The 20379-nt window shown below is 34.8% G+C and overlaps 3 protein-coding genes across 4 annotated transcripts; all 3 read left to right on the forward strand.

Annotated features, from left to right (window-relative positions):
• The first annotated feature begins 2504 nt into the window (after nucleotides 1-2504).
• Nucleotides 2505-4436, forward strand: LOC132189515 (putative pentatricopeptide repeat-containing protein At1g12700, mitochondrial). The gene has a single exon (XM_059604256.1). It carries the CDS (start codon nucleotides 2505-2507, stop codon nucleotides 4335-4337), a length of 1833 nt encoding a protein of 610 aa, XP_059460239.1. The 3' UTR covers nucleotides 4338-4436.
• A 7602-nt stretch (nucleotides 4437-12038) lies between these two features.
• Nucleotides 12039-14806, forward strand: LOC132190115 (pentatricopeptide repeat-containing protein At3g22470, mitochondrial-like). Its single transcript, XM_059605005.1, has 2 exons — nucleotides 12039-13024; nucleotides 14631-14806. The coding sequence occupies exon 1, from the start codon at nucleotides 12083-12085 to the stop codon at nucleotides 12941-12943; it is 861 nt and encodes a 286-aa protein (XP_059460988.1). The 5' UTR covers nucleotides 12039-12082; the 3' UTR covers nucleotides 12944-13024; nucleotides 14631-14806.
• A 1896-nt stretch (nucleotides 14807-16702) lies between these two features.
• LOC132190114 (putative pentatricopeptide repeat-containing protein At1g12700, mitochondrial) lies at nucleotides 16703-20333 on the forward strand. Of its 2 annotated transcripts, none has more exons than XR_009441091.1 (3): nucleotides 16703-16851; nucleotides 19540-19689; nucleotides 20105-20333. XR_009441091.1 is itself a non-coding variant. In XM_059605004.1 (3 exons), exon 1 carries the CDS (start codon nucleotides 17097-17099, stop codon nucleotides 18672-18674), a length of 1578 nt encoding a protein of 525 aa, XP_059460987.1. In that variant the 5' UTR covers nucleotides 16858-17096; the 3' UTR covers nucleotides 18675-18772; nucleotides 19540-19689; nucleotides 20105-20333. The 2 variants fall into 2 exon arrangements, 1 of the variants encoding a protein (XP_059460987.1); XM_059605004.1 differs by lacking the exon at nucleotides 16703-16851 and adding an exon at nucleotides 16858-18772.
• Nucleotides 20334-20379: the final 46 nt, after the last annotated feature.

Below are 20379 nucleotides of genomic sequence, written 5' to 3' on the forward strand. Positions count from 1 at the left end.
TTCATTTGATGTCTTTTCATAACCGATTAGTGGTTTCATTTTGTTTTTGGATTTTTATAATTCATAATTTAAGGACAACGTTTTTTTTCTTCAATCCAATCTATTAAATTGACATATGTTCTTAAAACACGTAATTCTCACATGTATTTTTAAAATGTACATTCAAATTGCGTACTTTGTTAATCATATTAAAAATGCATGTAAAGATCACATACTTTAAAGAAAAATGTCAATTTAATAAAGTAGATTCATACACATTGATGTTTTTATAGATATTAGATGTGAATGTGTTTTTTGTTTATCAGGTAATTGTTATAAGTGTGTGATTTATTATTATTATTTAACACGAGTTTTAATTAAAAGAGAGTGACTTCTTGGCATTTTTCTCTGCACCATAAATCCACAAAAACAATTACTACTACAACTGTTCCATCCCAATATAAAAAAACATAATTAGACTCGAATCATTTAAGGTAATTAATAAACAAAAAACAAGAAAATGGGTTCAAGAAGCAAGTTTGGGGCATTGCTGTTTATAATGAGCACGATGGGTTTGGTGCTGGCATCCATGGAGGTTGGAGAAGCCATTAGAGACAGAGTGATGAGAGTGAGCGAGTATTGCTACATGGTTGTCTACCGCGATTGCATTGCTGGACTTGGTAGCTCTTTTGTCGATCAATGCGAAAGGGAAGTTCTTGAAAAGTGTGGAAAGCCAGGATATCGAAGGAAAGGGGTGATGCATTAATCTTCAATAAATAAAAAGGATTATGCAATTTCCCCAATTTGCTATCTATAAACTTAATTGATTATAATGATCTTGATTAGTATATAAAACTCAATCTACTTTTCCCATTTTGTGTATTTTCTTTTTCTGATTTTTTTTTTTTTTTTTTTTTTTTAAAAAAAAATGGTTGAACAAATTATTTGGCCACAATGATAGTTTGACTACCCCAATGTCCATTTTAAGGGTGGTTCGGATACTTCTCAATGGCCGGTTTAAGGGGAATTGGGTTTTCTCTATTTTCACTTGAAATTAAGAGGAACAATTTTTTTTTTTTTTTTTTTTTGTTCAGATTAAATTTTACAGCATCTAACTGTATACATGATGTCACATCATTTAAACAATTTAAATGACGCAACAAGTCAAACAATATATATACCGTTAGATGTGTAAAATCTAATATGGACCATAAGCTCTTACGTTGCTGCAAAGGGCCACTACAAGGGATGAGAGGTTGCAAATGTCCCTTGGCTGCTTGCTTATGGAAGTTAGGCTTTTGGGAGTTATTTTCCCTATATCTTTTCATGCACTTCCACTCCCAATTTGTGACCGGCCCTAATAATCAGGTCATAGCCTAGCTTGATGACAACAATTAAGGGAAACGATGAAGTTAGATGTATTCTTTCAATCACATAATAATCATTGTATGTCAATTCATTTTTTGTTGAGAGTCCTTACAATTAGGATAGGTTGTAATACTTCATTTTTATAGCTTACAATAAGATGTTGACACATCATCTAAAACCACAAAATATAATAAACATGAAAGCACTGAATCTTATTCTTATAAAAAAAATAAAAACTAGTCGTAAAAATTGCCGCTGAAGAGACCCACAGATCTAGCCCTAAGAAGCCCACCACCTCCTTAGTTCAATGCGGCAGCCAAAATCCTCCCAAAGCCACAGCCCAAAGCCATTGCCTTTTGGGTGAAGTTTCGTGCATTTTCTCTCTCTACTTTTATCTCTTTAGAAATGGGTCAGCGCACCTGGTTTGTTTGAGTGTTTGCTACAACCTGGGTTTTTGGGTTTTTTTGTGTGGTTTATGGTATCTCTCAAATTTACACCATTTCATTCATATATATATATAAAAGTAAATAAAACTCATTGTAGCTTTCTGATTTTATGTTTTATTATCGAGTCTTTTAAAATATATTGATTCGTGAATTAATGTTGCTGTGTGATACTGAAAAAGAAAAAAATAAAATAAAAAAATTGAAGCGACGTGTGTTTGCATGTTTTTTAGTGAGAATCTTTCTTGTTCTCTTTTTTTATTATTTTTTTATTTTTTACCAAGAAATAATTGAGCAAGAAAGAGAAATCATCACTCAAAAATACGAAAAAGCTTTACAAATTAAACGACCTTTTTTCTTAATGGTCCGTTTGTTATAAGAGATGGAAAGACAGGAAGCGAGAAAGGCAAAAAGTCAAAAATAATATATATATATATATATATATATATATATATATATATTTTTTTTTTTTTCTTTTTCCCTCATTGTTCTCATTGCACTCGTTAGATCCATAAGGGCAATACTGTCCTTTTACAAGGTGTATGGCTTTGTAATTCGGTATGCCGTATAAGAAGTTAAGAACCCACACACTCCCATCTTTAGAACGTCTTGGGAGACTGTGAAATCGGAAATCGACGGCCATTTCGCTTAAGTCGTCATCAGATCTGCTTCTTCTGCTTCTTTCTCTTCCCACTACATCTTCTTCCTCCGGAAATGGGTACCACTGCTAAGTCTACAAATTCTCTTGCTTTCTTCTTCAATCATTATTCTCATCTTAGGGTTTCTTTTCATACTCTTAATTTTTATTATTATTGTCGTAGTTTTAGTTCCACTTCTGCTAAAACTACCAATAGTGGTAGAGATATTGTGGAAAGCCCCAATCAATTCTTGAAATCTGTGAGAGATAGATGCAGATCTTGTAGCTTTTGGAATCTTGATGATGCCTTGGGCGTGTTTGATAGAATGCTTCACATGCACCCTTTGCCTTCCATTGTGGATTTTAATCAATTGCTGACTGCAATTACAAGAATGAAGCATCACTCAACCGTGATTTCTCTGTTTAAAGAAATGGAACAGTCAGGAATTGCTCCCGATGATTATACTTCGGGCATTTTGATTAATTGCTTCTGCCATTTGAACCGGGTGGATTTTGGCTTCTCTATCTTAGCAAGAATTTTGAAACTTGGTTTTGAACCAGACTCTATAATTCTAACTACTCTTGTCAAAGGGCTCTGTATTCAGGGTAAAATTGTTGAAGCTGTGAAATTGGTTAACAAAATGGAGAAGATAAGCTTCAAACCTAATATAGTTACCTACGGAACAATAATGAATTGTTTGTGTAAAATAGGTAAGACAAATGAAGCTATTGGGTTGTTTAGAAAGATGGAAGAAAGAAATCTTGAACTTAATGTAGTGTTGTATAGCACAATCATTGATAGTTTATGTAAGGATAGATTGGTAACTAAAGCTTTGAAATTTTTCTCTGAAATGACAAATAGAGGAATTAAGCCAGACCTTTTCACTTACAATTCTTTAATTCAAGGCCTATGCAATTTCGGTCGGTGGAAGGAGGCAACTAAACTATGGAATGAGATGGTGGAAAGGAAAATCATGCCAAATGTGCTTACGTTCAACATATTGGTGGGCACACTTGGCAAAGAGGGGAAGTTGATAGAGGCTGAGGAAGTTTTTGATGTGATGATTCAGAGAGGCATAGAGCCTGATGTAGTCACGTACAATTCTTTGATTGACTCTTATTGTTTGCAAAATAGAATGGATGAAGCTTTGAATGCATTTAATATGGTGGTTGAGAAGGGTTGTTCCCCTACTGTTGTTAGTTATAACATATTAATCCACGGATATTGTAAAAATAGAAGAATTGATGAGGCAGTGAATCTCTTCCGTGAAATGACTAACAATGGCATGATTCCTAATGTTGTCACTTACAACACCCTTATTGGCGGGTTTTGCCGAGTTGGGAGACTTCAGAAGTCACTAGAGCTACTACATGAGATGCGAGGCTGTGGCCAACATCCCGATGTCCAAACTTATGCTATTTTGTTAGATGGTTTGTGTAAGAATCTATACTTTCCAGTGGCAATGGCATTGTTTCAAGAGATGGAAGACAAAAAGTTAGACCTTGATATTGTTATTTATAACGTCTTGATTAATGGTATGTGTAATGTTGGGAAACTTTCTACTGCAAGAGAACTCTTTAATACTCTTCCTACCAAAGGCTTTCAAGCTAATGTTCGGACTTATACTATAATGATCAAAGGGCTTTGCAAAGAGGGACTACTAAATGAAGCGAGGGAGCTATTTGAGAAAATGGAAGAAAATGGTTGTCAACCTAACCATATCACATATAACACAATCATCCAAGGCTTCTTGCAACATAATGAGACTTCATGGGTAGTGAAATATATCCAAATGATGGTTGACAAGGGTTTCCAGGCAAATGCGACCACGGCAACCATTTTAATCGATTTGTTGACTACTAATCAGGCAGATCAAACATTACAAGATTTTTTTCTAAAATCTGTGTGAAAGATTTCTAGTTCTTCAACGTTCATGACAAATTTGATATTCTAAACTTTACAGAGTTAATCTGTAAGGTACAAACATATTTGCCGCAAGTCATTAAGGCAATATTTCTCTCCATGACTTTTGGACTATTGTTGTGTATTACTATTCCTATTTTGTTATCTATTTTTTTAGTTAATTTGTTTATGTGTTAATTAACTGTTTAATTTCGGTCCTTAAACACGTGTTGTCACAAATACATTTTGTTGCCTAACTCTTATTAAATGCATTATGCTGGTAGGTTGAATTCTGCTCTTCTAGGAGTGGTTTCCAGTTCATCATTGTTTGTTGTTCGCTTATCTAATTAGTTGTCCTTAAACACTTTTCCTTTCCTCCAAAATGGTAGTCCAGTGGACTAGAATTTTCTTCTTTGAATGCCATGAAAAACGAAGTTGCAGTTCATTTGAGGCTTAGAAGTCTAGAATTTTTGTGTGAACTTTGAATTGACTTGACGTGGCCAGTTGCTGCTTACTACTTGCCAGAAATTTAATTTGGCCTTATTAATAACATTGATGAATAACTCAATTTGCGTAGGTTATAGTAAGCTTCTGGTTCCCTTCTTTTTTTTTTTTTTTAATCATTCTTCAAAATCTGACACTTCTCCTAAAATGATATTTTTAAATATCATTTCTTTCGGTAACTGATGGTCAGCATGGTCATATAATTCTCACCCAAGATAGTGTAATTATTTAGATATACACAAAAATTAGTGCAACAAGTGTCATGTTTAAGTGTAATTACTCACCGTGTTTTATTCTTAATGTAATTTCTCAACATGTTTTGTTCTTACTGATTTATATATTTTTAAGAGTCAAATGTTTTAAATTCTTGCAGGATCTCATGATTGAAGGAACACTCTTGAAGGTGTAGGAGCTTGGTGGTTATGTGTTGTTGATTTTGTTTGATGCTGCTGGATATTGGAAGTTGGATGTTGGTGGTTATGTGCTGTTCAACTGGATTTTACAAGTTAGATGCTGCCAGTTTTTTGGTTGATGAAGCTGCTAGTTTTTCGGTTGATGCTTCATCAACGAAAAATTTATTTAAACATTTTGTTGATGCATAGCTATTGAAGAATATTGTTCATTTGGAGTTTGGGGTTCTTAATGGTTAGTTATATATATATATATATGGGAAAAATATACTTAACCCTTTGAACTATCCACGCATTGACATAAAACCCCCACGAAGTATCACACCTTAGCGAAACAACACTTCCATTTATTTTTGCAGTTATTTTGGATGGAAATGTTTATCTCAAAGTAAACATGGCCAAAATACCCTCACAGGTCAATCTCTTCGTTTATGGGAGAACAAAGAAGGGGACTGAAATCGCTTCCCATGGAACCTGCAACTCAGACGGTTCCATTAGTGGATTCTCCGGCAATTTCCCATATCTTTTCAAAACATTACAGGTCTTCTCCCAGCTGAAGGTGTGTGTTCGAGCAAGAGAGTCTGGAGAGAAAACGAGCCCAACTCCTTGTGAGCAGCAGGGTCATAGGAGGAATAATCCCGGAGGAAACCCATTTCTTCAATCCTACATTCACGTCCCAGAATGTTGAGTCCAAAGGAAAACCATTTCTACACCATTTTGAGTCTCTCTTTCTCTCTCTACTGTTTGGTTTGGTCGCGGCCGGCCAGACCCAGCTGTGGGTATGGCGTGACCCAGCCCTCTCCGGCCTGTTTTTTGCCGTGGTTTGGTTGCAGATCTCAGGCCGTCTCTGTTGCCTTGGGTTACAGCCTCTCTGACCTCCAGTGAGGACGAGGAAGTGAAGGAGGTAAGGCCAACGGGCAGCCATGCTATACTTCTCTTGCCTCCAGCGATTTCAGCCGAAATAATCTCTCCGGGGAAATCCCACTCTTCAAACTGCATACGTGTGGCAGCTTTACAACCGACAAACTAGTTGACAAAGATGGTTTCGTCCACCCACATCAGTTAAACAATCAAGTTTTATTTTTTATTAAGATTTGTTGACAAATATTGTTTTATACAAGAACACTTAATTCTTTGATGTTATCAATGTTAAAGATATATACATCGGCGCTAACTTTAAAGAATGAAATATTTGTTTTTCTTTTTCATCAACAATGGTATGATGGTGCTAGTAATATGGATGGCTGAGAAATATTTTGTTTGCTTAAAACTAAATATGTTTCCTAACTCCCTCTTAAAGTTGTATATATGAAATTTACATGCGAAACTTTCAAGAAAACAATACTTATTATAAGTGTGTTTAACTTATTATTATTAAACACGAACTGTAATTAAAGGAGTGGCTCATCCACCCGCATTAGTTTTTGCACCGCAAACCCACAAAAACAATGACTTCAGCTGTTACATCCATCCTTCACGAATGGATATAAAAATATAAGCTTCCACCATTTAAATTAATTACTTCTCATTAATTAATTTCTTGCAATTAATTGACAAATTATGCCCATTTAACTAAGAAAAAAATGGGTTCAGGCAAGATTGTGGCATTGGTTTTGATGATGAGCATGATTGGATCCATGGTGGTCGAGATGATGACTGCAAGAATTGCTACCTGGATGTCTTCAACGAATGCGTAGGATGACGAGGTGCCACTCTTTCCGATGAATGCAACATTGAAGCTGCTCAAGCATGCGACCCTATGCCTACTCAAATCGCATCAACAACGGATCAAGATCCGATTGCATTGGGCGGTGGCTTTGGGCAGATTTCGGTGGAAGTGAAGGAGGCGGTGTCTCTTTGTTGTGTTAGGTTTTTTTTTTTTTTTTGTTCATAAGATATGTTATTTTCATGTTTATTGTATTTAGTTTTTTTGTTTTTTAGCTAATGCATCATCTTCTTATGGGCTGTCGGTAAAGTTTTTACACCATATTCTAACTAAAATGTATTCTCTTTCACTTTAAAGTAGAGACTTTCGGCAGCCTGGTGTCATCCCAGTGTCTGCCAAAGTCTTACGTGGTCAAATTTTTTTTAAAACAATGTCAAATATTTTGCTCTTTTTTTTCTTTTTTTTTTTAATTGAAGAAGAGAGATATTAAAGGAAAATTTAAATTTGAGGTATTAACATCAAATTAGAGGCATTAGCATCAAATTTAGGATGATAGAATCCATTTTTGGTGATACAATCCCTAAAGGGTTAACCTTCTACCCTTAGATTTTAGTTTTGAATCCAAAAACAAGTTTTGAGGTATTAAAAATTAAATATTAACTTATAGAAATTTAACTAACAAAAAAAAAATGACAAAATTTTTTATTATTATTATTTTTTAATATATGTCCCACGCTAGGCTGCCTTTTGGCAGCTGCATAGCAGGACTCTTCACTTTATATTAACTTTTAGTACAAGTTTTATGTTTGCAAAGCATTTTGCTGAGGTTTATATTGAGCTCTATTGCCTTGTCATGAAAAAAAAAATAATTAATTAAAAAAAAAACCTTGACTGCCATTTACCAAACTCGGCCTATAATAATATATGACATGTCTAGTGGGCTTGGTCGTGGGCCAAAACCAAACCGGTATGCGTAAAAAAAGACTTAGAAAGAAATTGGGTTTTTAAACAATTTATGAAAAACGGCTATTAGTTAATAACTAATGAAAATAATCGCAACTGCAATTGGTTGTACACCCTTGTCAATGCCCCAAACTACTGCCCTTTAAAGTTTAAACTACCAAAAAAAAAATGTAAATATTCCCTCAAAGCCAACAAAAATACAACCGGGTGTAAACCTCTTTCTTTCACCGCCCGTTAGAAGTGAAGTCCAGCCTACTGCCAAAAAGATCCCGATCATCATAATCTCTCACTGTTTGGCTCCTTCCGTCTCCTCCCTATAAGAATAGAGCTACTTAGACCCACCAAAAATGCATTATGGCCCACAACCAAACAAGGTTCCAAGCATTATGAGAAGTGTGAGAAGCTTGAATGAGTGCTCATAGGGGCCACAAGATTGCCACTGGACATATATATATGTTCTGCTTTTCAAAGCAAATTTTGCTGTCCAAAGCCAAATTCAAATTGCACAAAGTTTTTATTTAAATTGGGTAAAAGAAATTCGTCATACTTAGTTTATTAAACTAATATATATCCGTAAAGTATGTAATTCTTACATGCATTTTTGTGTTGTTCCTTTCTTTTTTGATGTGGTTTCATTTTGTTTTGGATTTATAATTCATAATTTAAGGACAATATATTTTTTCAACCCAGTCTATTAAATTGACATATGTTTTTAAAATACGTAATTCTCATATGTATTTTTAAAATGAAAGTTCGAACCGCATACCTTGTTAATCATATTAAAAATGCATGTAAAGATCACATACTTTAAAGAAAAATCTCAATTTAATAAAGTGGATTCATACCCATGTTGATGTTTTTATAGATATTAGATGTGATTGTGTTTTTTGTTGATCAGGTAATTGTTATAAGTCTTGTTATTATTATTATTATTTAACACGAGTTTTAATTAAAAGAGAGTGACTTGTTCGCATTTTTCTCCGCACCCCAAATCCAAAAAACAATTACTACTTCAACTGTTCCATCTGAATATAAAAAAACATAATTAAACTCGAATCATTTAAGGTAATAAAAAACAAAAACAAAAACAAAAACAAGAAAATGGGTTCAAGAAGCAAGTTTCGGGCATTGCTGTGTATGATGAGCATGATGGGTTTGGTGCTGGCATCCATGGAGGTTGGAGAAGCCATTAGAGACACAGTGATGAGAGTGAGAGAGTATTGCTACATGGTTGTCTACCGCGATTGCATTGCTGGACTTGGTAACTCTTTTGTCGATCAATGCGAGAGGGAAGTTCTTGAAAAGTGTGGAAAGGCAGGATATCGAAGGAAAGGGGTGATGCATTAATCTACAATAAATAAAAAGGATTATGCAATTTCCCCAATTTGCTATCTATAAATTCAATTGATTATATGGATCATGATTAGTATATAAAACTCAATCTACTTTTCCGATTTTGTGTATTGTCTTTTTTTAAAAAAAAAAAAAAAAAAAAAAAATTATTGAACAAATTCTTTGACCATAGTGATAGTTTGACCATAATAATTAATGTATGGCAGCTCATTTTTTGTTGAGAGTCCTTACTATTAGGATGAGCTATAATACTTCTTTTTTATAGCTTCCAATAAGATATTGATACATCATTTAAAACCACAAAATACAATAAACATGAAAATACTGAATCTTATTCTTAAAAAATAAAAGAAAAATAAAAAATAAAAAAACTAGTCATAAGAACCGCGGCCGAAGAGACCCGGCCACAGATCTAGCCGTAAGAAACCCACCACCTCCTCAATCCAACACCGCGGCTGAAATCCTCCTAAAGCCACTGCCCAAAGCCACCTTCTTTCTGGAGAAGTTTCACGCATTTTCTCTCTCTACTTTATCTCTTTAGAAATGGGTTGGCGCACCTGGTTTGTTTGGGTGTTTGGTACAACCTGTCAATCGTGGAAGAGAGGGATTTTGGTACAACTGGTTTGTTTGGGTTTTTGTGTGATTTATGGTATCTCTCTAATTTACACCATTTTCATTCATATCTATAATTCAAATATATATATAAAACTCATTGTAACTTTCTGATTTTATATTTTATTATTGAGTCGTTTAAAATATATTGACTCGTGAATTAATGTTTCCGAATGTTAGTGAAAAAAGAGAAAAAGAACAAAAGAAAAAAAACTGGAAGTGACGGTGTGTTTGCATTTTTTTAGTGAGAATCTTTCTTCTTCCCTTATTTTATTATTTTATTTTTTTACAGTTATCCAAATCTATTTTGGTGTTGTAAATTCTAAACAGTTTACAGTTAACAAGAAAATTCCTAAAATCTAGCAAAGAGCATCGTCGGAGGGGGAGAACCTTTTTTTCTCCCCCTCCGACCCTCCTCCCTTCTCCCTCTTCTGCCTCCCCCCTCCCCTCCCATCGCTCCCTTTCTCTTAGCGAGTTAGCATATTTACCTGATGCCCCTAGCTCTTTGGACGATTTTTTCATTTCCCTTTCTCTCCGTTTCTTCACCCTCCTTTGGTTTCCTTTTTTTGCTCTAAGCTTTTGGATCGGCCGTTCTTTGCCCGATCTACTGCCCTTACCGAACCCACGTCAACGCTCACCCCTCCGCCTATCCTCTTCGGCTCTTTCCGAGTTCTTCACTTTCCGGCCATTTTCTCCTGGCAACCTTCCTCCCTAACATGGTTTCTATTTTTGGTTTCTTGTTTCTTTGTTTTATTTTCCTGTGTTATCTCATTTTCTTGTTTTTGCTAGAATTTGTGTTTGTTTCTTTCTGTTTCTGTTTGTTTAGGTACTATTTGTGGGTGATGCTCATGGGGTTTCACTCAAACTTCTCCTTCCGTTTGAGTGCGCCGCCAATCTCCTCCGCGCCTGCTCTGCCGCCCACCGTCCTCTGCTGGGCCTTTTTCTTGCGCCCCCCACTGCGATGAGCTTCCAACGCCCCCTTCCGTTTTCGGTTTCCGGCGAGCGCGCAGTTAGCTCTACTTTTTCGGCTGCTGTCATCCTCTTTTTTTTTTCTTTTTTTTTTGGTTATTTCCCTGTAACTTTGTATGGCTTTCCTTTTTTTGTTCTTTCTGTCTTGTTTTGTTTCCTTGTATCGGTTTTGTTTTGCTTGTAATAATGTTCGGTCCTCCCTCTCGATCTGCCCACCTGATGCCCTTCGAAATAGTTGATTTGGTCCAGACCTTTGGGTTGTGGATGTAAGCGTTATCCTGACTTTCGGATCGAGAATGATGAGTTTTTGCTTGGGGTTCTCTGCCCTCAATGCCAAGGAATAAGAGCCGAGAAATAAGAGCTACCTATGCATTAGTTTGAGTTTGTTTGTCACAGAACTGCTGTTGAATTTGAAAATTAGTCATAAGTTAGTGAATTTTGTATGAGTCTGGAATATAATACGTCATCTTTGATGCTTGTAACCTCATAACTTCGGCTATGGTTGTTTCAGAGCTTTGATCTGTGTTGTTTGAGTTTTATGCTCGTTTATCAATGAATGAGATTGAACTGTTTATTTTTTTTAAAAAATAAAAATAAAATAAAATTCCTAAAATTAGGCATAGGAGAAAAAAAAAAGTTCAAAGAGTTTTTGAAATAGAAATACGTATTAAATAATTGAGAAAATGTTAATTGTAATCGAAATAATTGACCAAGAAAGAGAAATTAGTTAAAAAAAGAAAAAGAAAAGGAAACGACGGCAAAACATAACATCACTCAAAAATACGAAAAAGCTTTACAAATTAAACGACCTTTTTTCTTAATGGTCTGTTTGATAGAAGATGGGAGGGTCTGGGTTCTTATACGGCAAGAATTGCTCCTGATGACTATATTCTAAGTGTTTTGATTAATTGCTTCTGCCATTTGAACCGAGTGGATTTCGGTTTCTCTATTTTGGCAAGAATTTTGAAACTTGGTTTTCAACCAAATTGCGTAATTCTTAGTACTCTTGTCAAGGGGTTCTGTCTTCAGGGTAAAATTGTTGAAGCTGTGAAGTTGGTTAACAAAATGGAGAACATAGGCTACAAACCTAATACAGTTACCTATGGAACGGTTATGAATTGTTTGTATAAAATAGGTAAGACCAATGAAGCTATTGGGTTGCTTAGAATGATGAAAGAAAGAAATCTTGATCTTAATGTAGTGTTGTATAGTACAATCATTGATAGTTTGTGGAAGGACAGATTAGTAACTGAGGCTTTGACATTTTTCTCTGAAATGGTGAGTAAAGGAATTCAGCCAAACGTTTTCACTTACGGTTCTTTGATTGATGGTTACTGTTTGCAAAATAGAATAGATGAAGCAGTCAAAACATTTGATAAGATGGTTCGAAAGGGTTGTTCCTCTTCTGTTGTTAGCTATAACATATTGATCAGTGGATATTGTAAAGATAAGAGAATTGATGAGGCAATGAGTCTTTTCCGTGAAATGACTAACAATGGCATGATTCCCGATTTTGTCACTTACAACACTCTTATTGGCGGGTTTTTGCAAGTTGGGAGACCTAAGACTGCACAAGAGCTACTCCATAAGATGCAAGGTTGTGGTCAACATCCTAATCTCCAAACTTATGCTATTTTGGTAGATGGCCTCTATAAGAATCATCACTTTCCAGAAGCAATTGCATTGTTTCATGAGATGGAAGACAAAAAGTTGGACCTTGATATTGTGGTTTACAACGTCTTGATTGATGGTATGTGTAATGTTGGAAAAATTACGGCTGCAAGAGAACTTTTTAATGCTCTTCCTACCAAAGGTTTGCAAGCTGATGTTTGGACTTATACTATAATGATCAAAGGGCTTGGCAAAGAGGGACTACTAAATGAAGCAAGGGAGCTATTTGAGAAAATGGAAGAAAATGATTGTCAACCTGACCATATCACATATAACACAATCATCCAAGGCTTATTGCAACATAATGAGATATCATGGGAAGTGAAATATCTCCAAATTATGGTTAACAAGGGTTTCTTGGCAAATGCGACCACAATAACCATTTTGATCAACTTGTTGACTACTAATCAGGCAGATAAAACATTACAAGATTTTTTTTCTAAAATCTGTGTGAAAGATTTCTAGTTCTTCAACTTGCAGGACAAATTTGATATTCTAACCGTTACATAGTCAATCTTTAAGGCAGTAAAGCTGCAAGTCATTAAGGTAATATTTCTCTCCATGACATTTGGACTAATGTTGTGTCTTAATTACTATTCCTCTTTTGTTGTAACTTTTTTAATGTTTTTTTAGTTAATTTGTTTGTGTTAATTAACTGTTTAGTTTCGGTCCTTAAACATGTGTTGTCACCAATACATTTTGTTGCCTAAATTACCTGTATTCGATACTGGGTCATTCGTAGCAAACCTATACCTTCCCTATTTACTTGACGAATTAAGGGGGTTGGTTATTCGTCAGCACGGGTTTAGCTTCCTCAAGCCCCTATCTCGTAAAGGCCCCAGCTGAAAAACTCTTATTAAATGCTTTTTGCTGGCTGGTGGAATTCTGCTGTTTTCCAGTTCATCATTTTTAACCTCTTGTTTGTTGGTCACTTATCTAATTAGTTGTCCTTCAACACTTCCTGCTAAATTGTAGTCCGGTGGACTATAATTTTTCTTTCTTTGTATGTCATGAAAGCTGAAGTTGCAGTTCATTCGAGTCTTAGAAGTCTAGAATTTTAGCGTGAAATTTGAATTGACTTGACATGATTGTATTGACTTTATCCACATTAGAGAATTTAGAAATATAATACATAAGGGTGGCATATTTGATGGTTATCTTCCGGGTTTCCATTTTTACTTATTAAAAAAAAAAAAGAAATATAATGAAATGATTACCGGTGTGTCACTTTCACACAAAGAGAATATTGGATTAAGACTGCATACCAACAAGCTTGAACCATCCACATCCAAACCAAGACTTGTCCATACTTTCTGCAATCTGCAGCAGCTGTTACATTCCTACGTCTTGTGGGATGGAAAAGTAATAAGAAAGATAGATTTTGATTTGATAAATCGAGGAATCCTAGGCCTCCTTTCTTCATGTCCATATGACACGTAGAAATGTAAGTGGTAATTGTGAATGTGGCATTCCAAGCAATTAACCTGCAATTTGAAATGTTAGGTGAGCAGTGAGCTTATATAATTAGAAGTTCAGCTTCTTTGATCTCTAAACTGCATTTCTTGGTAATTGAATTCTCGCATGGAGTCAAGAAATAGATCCAAGAGTGTGAACTTTGAAACGTGAATTGCTTTATGGTTGATCAGAAAGGGAAATAAGGAGGAAAAAAAAGAAGAAAAAGACTACTTTCTAGTTGCTGTTTACTGGTCGCCATAAATTTACTTTGGCCTTATTAATAGCATTGAAGAATCCTAATGGTACTGGTAGATGTGTACAAAATTATACTATTCTGGAGATGTTATTATTAAAACCACTTTTAAAAGACTAACTAGAATAAACCACTTTTAATATGATAATATATTATCTCTAACATTCAAATCCTAATTCTAATGGAAGTAAAAGACTAACGGGAATAAACCACTTCTAATGTAATATCTCCAAGTCATACTATTCTGAACATTTTTTGGTAAGCCAACTCAAAGTTGCCTTTATTTTTCAATCAATTGTAATTATATGACTTTAAATGTCAATACATGTTAGATTTATGTCTGATTCAAGAAAATGTTAAAAGTTGTCCATCAACTCCAGTATTTTCATTTACTTATTTATAAGATATCTTATAAAACGTATTGAAAACATTCTGATTGGGCAGGTAACAATCCAAATGAGGATGAAGGTGAGTCAGAGGATGAGGACACGTAAGAGCTCCTTCAGTGATGGTTTTTGAAGGGTTGTTTGTACATATTTTGGTTGCTTTAGTGGACCATTCTCCTGGATATTTAGAGTATGTGATGTGTTGAGCAAATATTTTGACATATTTTTTTTTTTTTTTTTCAGTGTTTAATAGTGTATTCAGACAATGATTATGTTTTTATATTGTTTGGAGTGCATTATATAACTTGAATTGTTTGGGTTTTGCCAAGTTTGGATACCTAAAATTGCATCAGAGTTACTCCATGCAATGCAAAGTTGTGGCCAACCTCCAAATCTCCAAACTAGGGCTATTTTGTTAGGTGGGCTGTGTAAAAAATTTCACTTTCCAGAGGTAATGACACTGTTTCAAGAAATGGAAGACAAAAAGTTAGACCTTAATATTGTGATTTTCAACATCTTGATTGACGGTATATGTAATGCTGGGAAATTAACAACAGCAAGAGAAATGTTTAGTAGTCTTCCTACTAGAGGTTTGCAACCGAATATTCCAACTTACAATACAATGATCAAAGGGCCTTGCAAAGAGGTCTACTTAACTAAATGAAGTGAGGGAGCAATTTGAGAAAATGGAGGAAAGTGGTTGTCCACCTATATCACATATAACACAATATCCAAGGCATTTTGCCTTGGCTTCTTTTTCTTCTTGTTGTGTTGGGCATTAAAAGCTTTACAGAACTTTGTAAAGGTCATGCAAGATGTAACGTACCAAGAGAGAATCTAACCTTTGAAGACTGTCAAGTTTAGCTTACCAGATGAAAATCTAGTAATGTTTGTGTCTTCATGCACATGAGCAGGAAAATCCCATGATGTCCAATCCATACATTTTCAGTGCAGTCGATTGGTGGGCTTTAGGGTTGTTCTTGTATGAAATGTTGTACAGCAGGACACCTTTCAGAGGCGAAAACAATAAGCAAACCCTCATCAACATCCTTAAACAGCGGCTAGTATTTTCAAATATTGGTGTTGGCAGCAACAAAGAATTTGAAGAGATGGTTAACTTAAAGTTCAAGACCTCATAAGCAAGCTCTTGATGAAGAATTCCCAAAAGGAGAATTTGGAGCTTGAATGATTCTGTTGAGATCAAGACGCATGAGTTCTTCAAGGGTGTGAATTTTACTTTGATTAGGTCAGTTAAAACACATGAGGTCCCTAGTGGTTTACATAAGATCAGCTTTGTTACCAAAGTTAAGATAAAAACAAAGGGATGAAGCATATCCGATCCCTCATTTTGAATAGTTTTTGCATAAAGAATCGCAACACAAATGTTCGAAATGAAAATCAAGAGAAATTCTAGAGGTACTAAATTTTTTACTAACAGATACTTATTAAATTGATATATAACTCATTCATTGGTACTTGTTACATTTCTCTTAATTAATTATTTTATTTTTCTTCAATGAATAAGCTACATATCAATTTAATAAACCTATGTTAGTAAAAGATTTAGCACCCTTACTATTTCTCGAAAATCAAACCCTACTCTCAAAATCTTATTGTTTAGAAGTAATATCAGTAAATTGCATTTCGAAAGCTGCTTTTTTTAAAATTAAAAAAAAAAAAAAAAATCTCAAAAAATAGATTAAAAGGAAAACAAAACACAAAACTCAAAAGTTTTGTAAAAGATTATGACCGTAAGCATCTAAAAATGAGAAAATTGCAGCAAATCAAATATGAAACAGTTTTACTAATTAAACGACCGTTTTCTTATAATGCATACAAAAAACAAGAGCCCTTTTCTATTCAGTTTTTGTAATTTCAATCGTTTGATCCAGAAGGGCAAAATTGTCCTTTTGAGGTGTAAATAAAAAATCACAATATCAAGGGTGGTGACACGTGTGATTTGCATGGTTAGAATTAGAAACATCATCCAAATTCATAGAGACATTTTGAGGGGCCATCGTTTCAACAACTCGGTAAGCTGACAGAAACAACGTCGTGGAATCCCGTGATCAATTTGTAGGCATTTTTATTTTTTACCATACAAGAGAGAGAAAGAGAAGAGACAAAAGGAAGAGACAAAAACCCAGACCCTCCCAATCTTCAGAAAGTCTCGGGAGATTGTGCAAGCGGAAATCGACGGCCATTTCTCTTCAGCCGTCATCACATCTCCTTCTTCTGCTTCTTTCTCTTCCCACTACATCTTCTTCCTCCGGAAATGGGTACCACTGCTAAGTCTACAAACTCTCTTGCTTTCTTCTTCAATCATTATTCTCATGTTAGGGTTTCTTTCCATGCTCTTAATTTTTATTGTTATTGTCGTAGTTTTAGTTCCACTTCTGCTAAAACTACCAATAATGGTAGAGATATTGTGGAAAGCCCCAATCAGTTCTTGAAAACTGTGAGAGATCAATGCAGATCTCGGAGCTTTAGGAATCTTGATGAAGCATTAGGTGTGTTTGATAGAATGCTTCACATGCACCCTTTGCCTTCCATCGTGGATTTTAATCAATTGCTGGGTGCAATCGCAAGAATGAAGCATCACTCAACTGTTATTACTTTGATTAAAGAAATGGAACTGTCAGGAATTGCTCCCAATGATTATATTCTGAGTGTTTTGATTAATTGCTTCTGCCATTTGAACCGGGTGGATTTCGGCTTCTCTATTTTAGCAAGAATTTTGAAGCTTGGTTTTCAACCAGACTATATAATTCTAAACACTCTTGTCAAGGGGCTTTGTCTTCAGAGTAAAATTGTTGAAGCTGTGAAGTTGGTTAACAAAATGGAGAATATAGGCTATAAACCAAATACAGTTACCTACGGAACAGTAATGAATTGTTTGTGTAAAATAGGTAAGACCAATGAAGCTATTGGGTTGCTTAGGAAGATGCAAGAAGGAAATCTTGAACTTGATGTAGTGAAGTATAATATAATCATTGATAGTTTATGTAAGGACAGATTGGTAATTGAGGCTTTGACATTTTTCTCTGAAATGGTGAGTAAAGGAATTCAGCCAAATGTTTTCACTTACAGTTCTTTAATTCAGGGCCTATGTAATTTTGGTCGGTGGAAGGAAGTAACTAAACTATGGAATGAGATGGTGGATAGGAAAATCATGCCAGATTTGCATACATTCATGGTGGACACGCATGGTAAAGAGGGGATGTTGAAAGAAGCAAATAAAGTTTTTAATGTGATGATTCAAACAGGCGTAGAGCCTGATACAATCACGTACAATTCTTTGATTGATGGTTATTGTTTGCAAAATAGAATGGATGAAGCTGTCAAAGTATTTAATACGATGGTTCGAAAGGGTTGTTCGCCTTCTGTTGTTAGCTATAACATATTAATCCATGGATATTGTAAAGATAAGAGAATTGATGACGCAATGAGTCTTTTTCGTGAAATGACTATCAATGGCATGATTCCCAATGTTGTCACTTACACCACTCTTATTGGCGGGTTTTGCCGAGTTGGGAGACCTAAGATTGCACTAGAGCTGCTCCAGGAGATGCAAGGTTGTGGCCAACATCCCAATGTCCAAACTTATGCTATTTTGTTGGATGGCCTATTTAAGAATCTACACTTTCCAGAGGCAATGGCATTGTTTCAAGCAATGGAAGACAAAAAGTTAGACCTTAATATTGTGATTTACAACATCTTGATTGATGGTATGTGCAATGCTGGGAAACTTACAACTGCAAGAGAACTCTTTAATACTCTTCCTACCAAAGGCTTTCAAGCTAATGTTCAGACTTATACTATAATGATCAAAGGGCTTTGCAAAGAGGGACTACTAAATGAAGCGAGGGAGCTATTTGAGAAAATGGAGGAATTTGGTTGTCAACCTAACCATTTCACATATAACACAATCATCCATGGCTTCTTGCATCATAATGCAACTTCATGGGTAGTGAAATATATCCAAATGATGGTTGACAAGGGTTTCCAGGCAAATGCGACCACGGCAACCATTTTGATCGACTTGTTGACTACTAATCAGGCAGATAAAACATTACAAGATTTTTTTCTAAAATCTGTGTGAAAGATTTCTAGTTCTTCAACGTTTATGACAAATTTGATGTTCTAAACTTTACAGAGTTAGTCTGTAAGGTACAAACATATTTGCCGCAAGTCATTAAGGTAATATTTATGTCCATGACTTTTGGACTATTTTTGTGTATTACTATTCCTATTTTGTTATCTGTTTTTTTACTTAATTTTTTTATGTGTTAATTAACTGTTTAATTTCGGTCCTTAAACATGTGTTGTCACCAATGCATTTTGTTGCCTAACTCTCATTAAATGCTTTTTGCTGGTAGGTTGAATTCTGCTCTTCTAGGAGTGGTTTCCAGTTCATCATTGTTTGTGGTCGCTTATCTAATTAGTTGTCCTTTAACACTTTTCCTTCCCTGCAAAATGGTAGTCTAGTGGACCAGAATTTTACTTTCTTTGAATGCCATGAAAGACGAAGTTGCAGTTCATTTGAGGCTTAGAAGTCTAGAATTTTAGTGTGAACTTTGAATTGACTTGACATGACCAGTTTCTGCTTACTACTTGCCAGAAATTTAATTTGGCCTTATTAATAACATTGACGAATAACTTAATTTGGGTAGGTTACAGTAAGCTTCTGGTTCTTTTTTTTTTTTTTTTTTTTTAATCATTCTTTAAAATTTGAAACTTCTCCTTAAATGATATTTTTAAATATCATTGCCTTCGGTAACTGATGATCAGCATGGTCATATAATTCTCACTCAAGATAGTGTAATTATTCAGGTATACACAAAAATTAGTGCAACAAGTGTCATGTTTAAGTGTAATTAAGTTTTATTCTTAATGTAATTTCTCAACATGTTTTGTTCTTATTGATTTATATTTTTTTAAGAGTCAAATGTTTTAAATTCTTGCAGGGATCTCATGATTGAAGGAACACTCTTGAAGGTCTAGGAGCTTGGTGGTTATGTGTTGTTGATTTTGTTTGATGCTGCTGGATATTGGAAGTTGGATGTTGGTGGTTATGTGCTGTTCAGCTGGATTAATAGCATTGAAGAATCCTAATGGTACTGGTAGATGTGTACAGAATTATACTATTCTGGAAATGTAATTATTAAGAAATTAGACCACTTTTAAGAGACTAACTAGAATAAACCACTTTTAATATGATAACATATTATCTCTAACATTCAAATGCTAATTCTAATGGAAGTAAAAGACTAACGGAAATAAACCACTTCTAATGTAATATCGTCATACTATTCTGAACATTTTTTGGTAAGCCTACTCAAAGTTGCCTTTATTTTTCAATCAATTGTAATTATATGACTTTAAATGTCAATTCATGTTAGATTTATATCTAATTCAAGAAAATGTTAAAAGTTGTCCATCAACTCTAGTATTTTCATTTTCTTCTTTGTTGTCTTTTAATTTTTTATAAGATATCTTATAAAACGTATTGAAAACATTCTGATTGGGCAGGTAACAATCCAAATGAGGATGAGGGTGAGTCTGAGGATGAGGACACGTAAGAGCTCCTTCGGTGACGGTTTTTGAAGGGTTATTTGGACATATTTTGGTTGCTTTAGTGGACCATTCTCCTGGATATTTAGAGTATGTGATGTATTGAGCAAATATTTAGACATATATATGTTATGGTTTTTTTTTTCAGTGTTTAACAGTGTGTTCAGACAATGATTATGTTTTTATTTTTGAGACAAGACCTCATAAGCAAGCTCTTGCTGAAGAATCCCAAA

The sequence above is a fragment of the Corylus avellana genome, chromosome ca8, assembly GCF_901000735.1.
Source record: "Corylus avellana chromosome ca8, CavTom2PMs-1.0".
NCBI classification, from domain to species: Eukaryota; Viridiplantae; Streptophyta; class Magnoliopsida; order Fagales; family Betulaceae; genus Corylus; species Corylus avellana.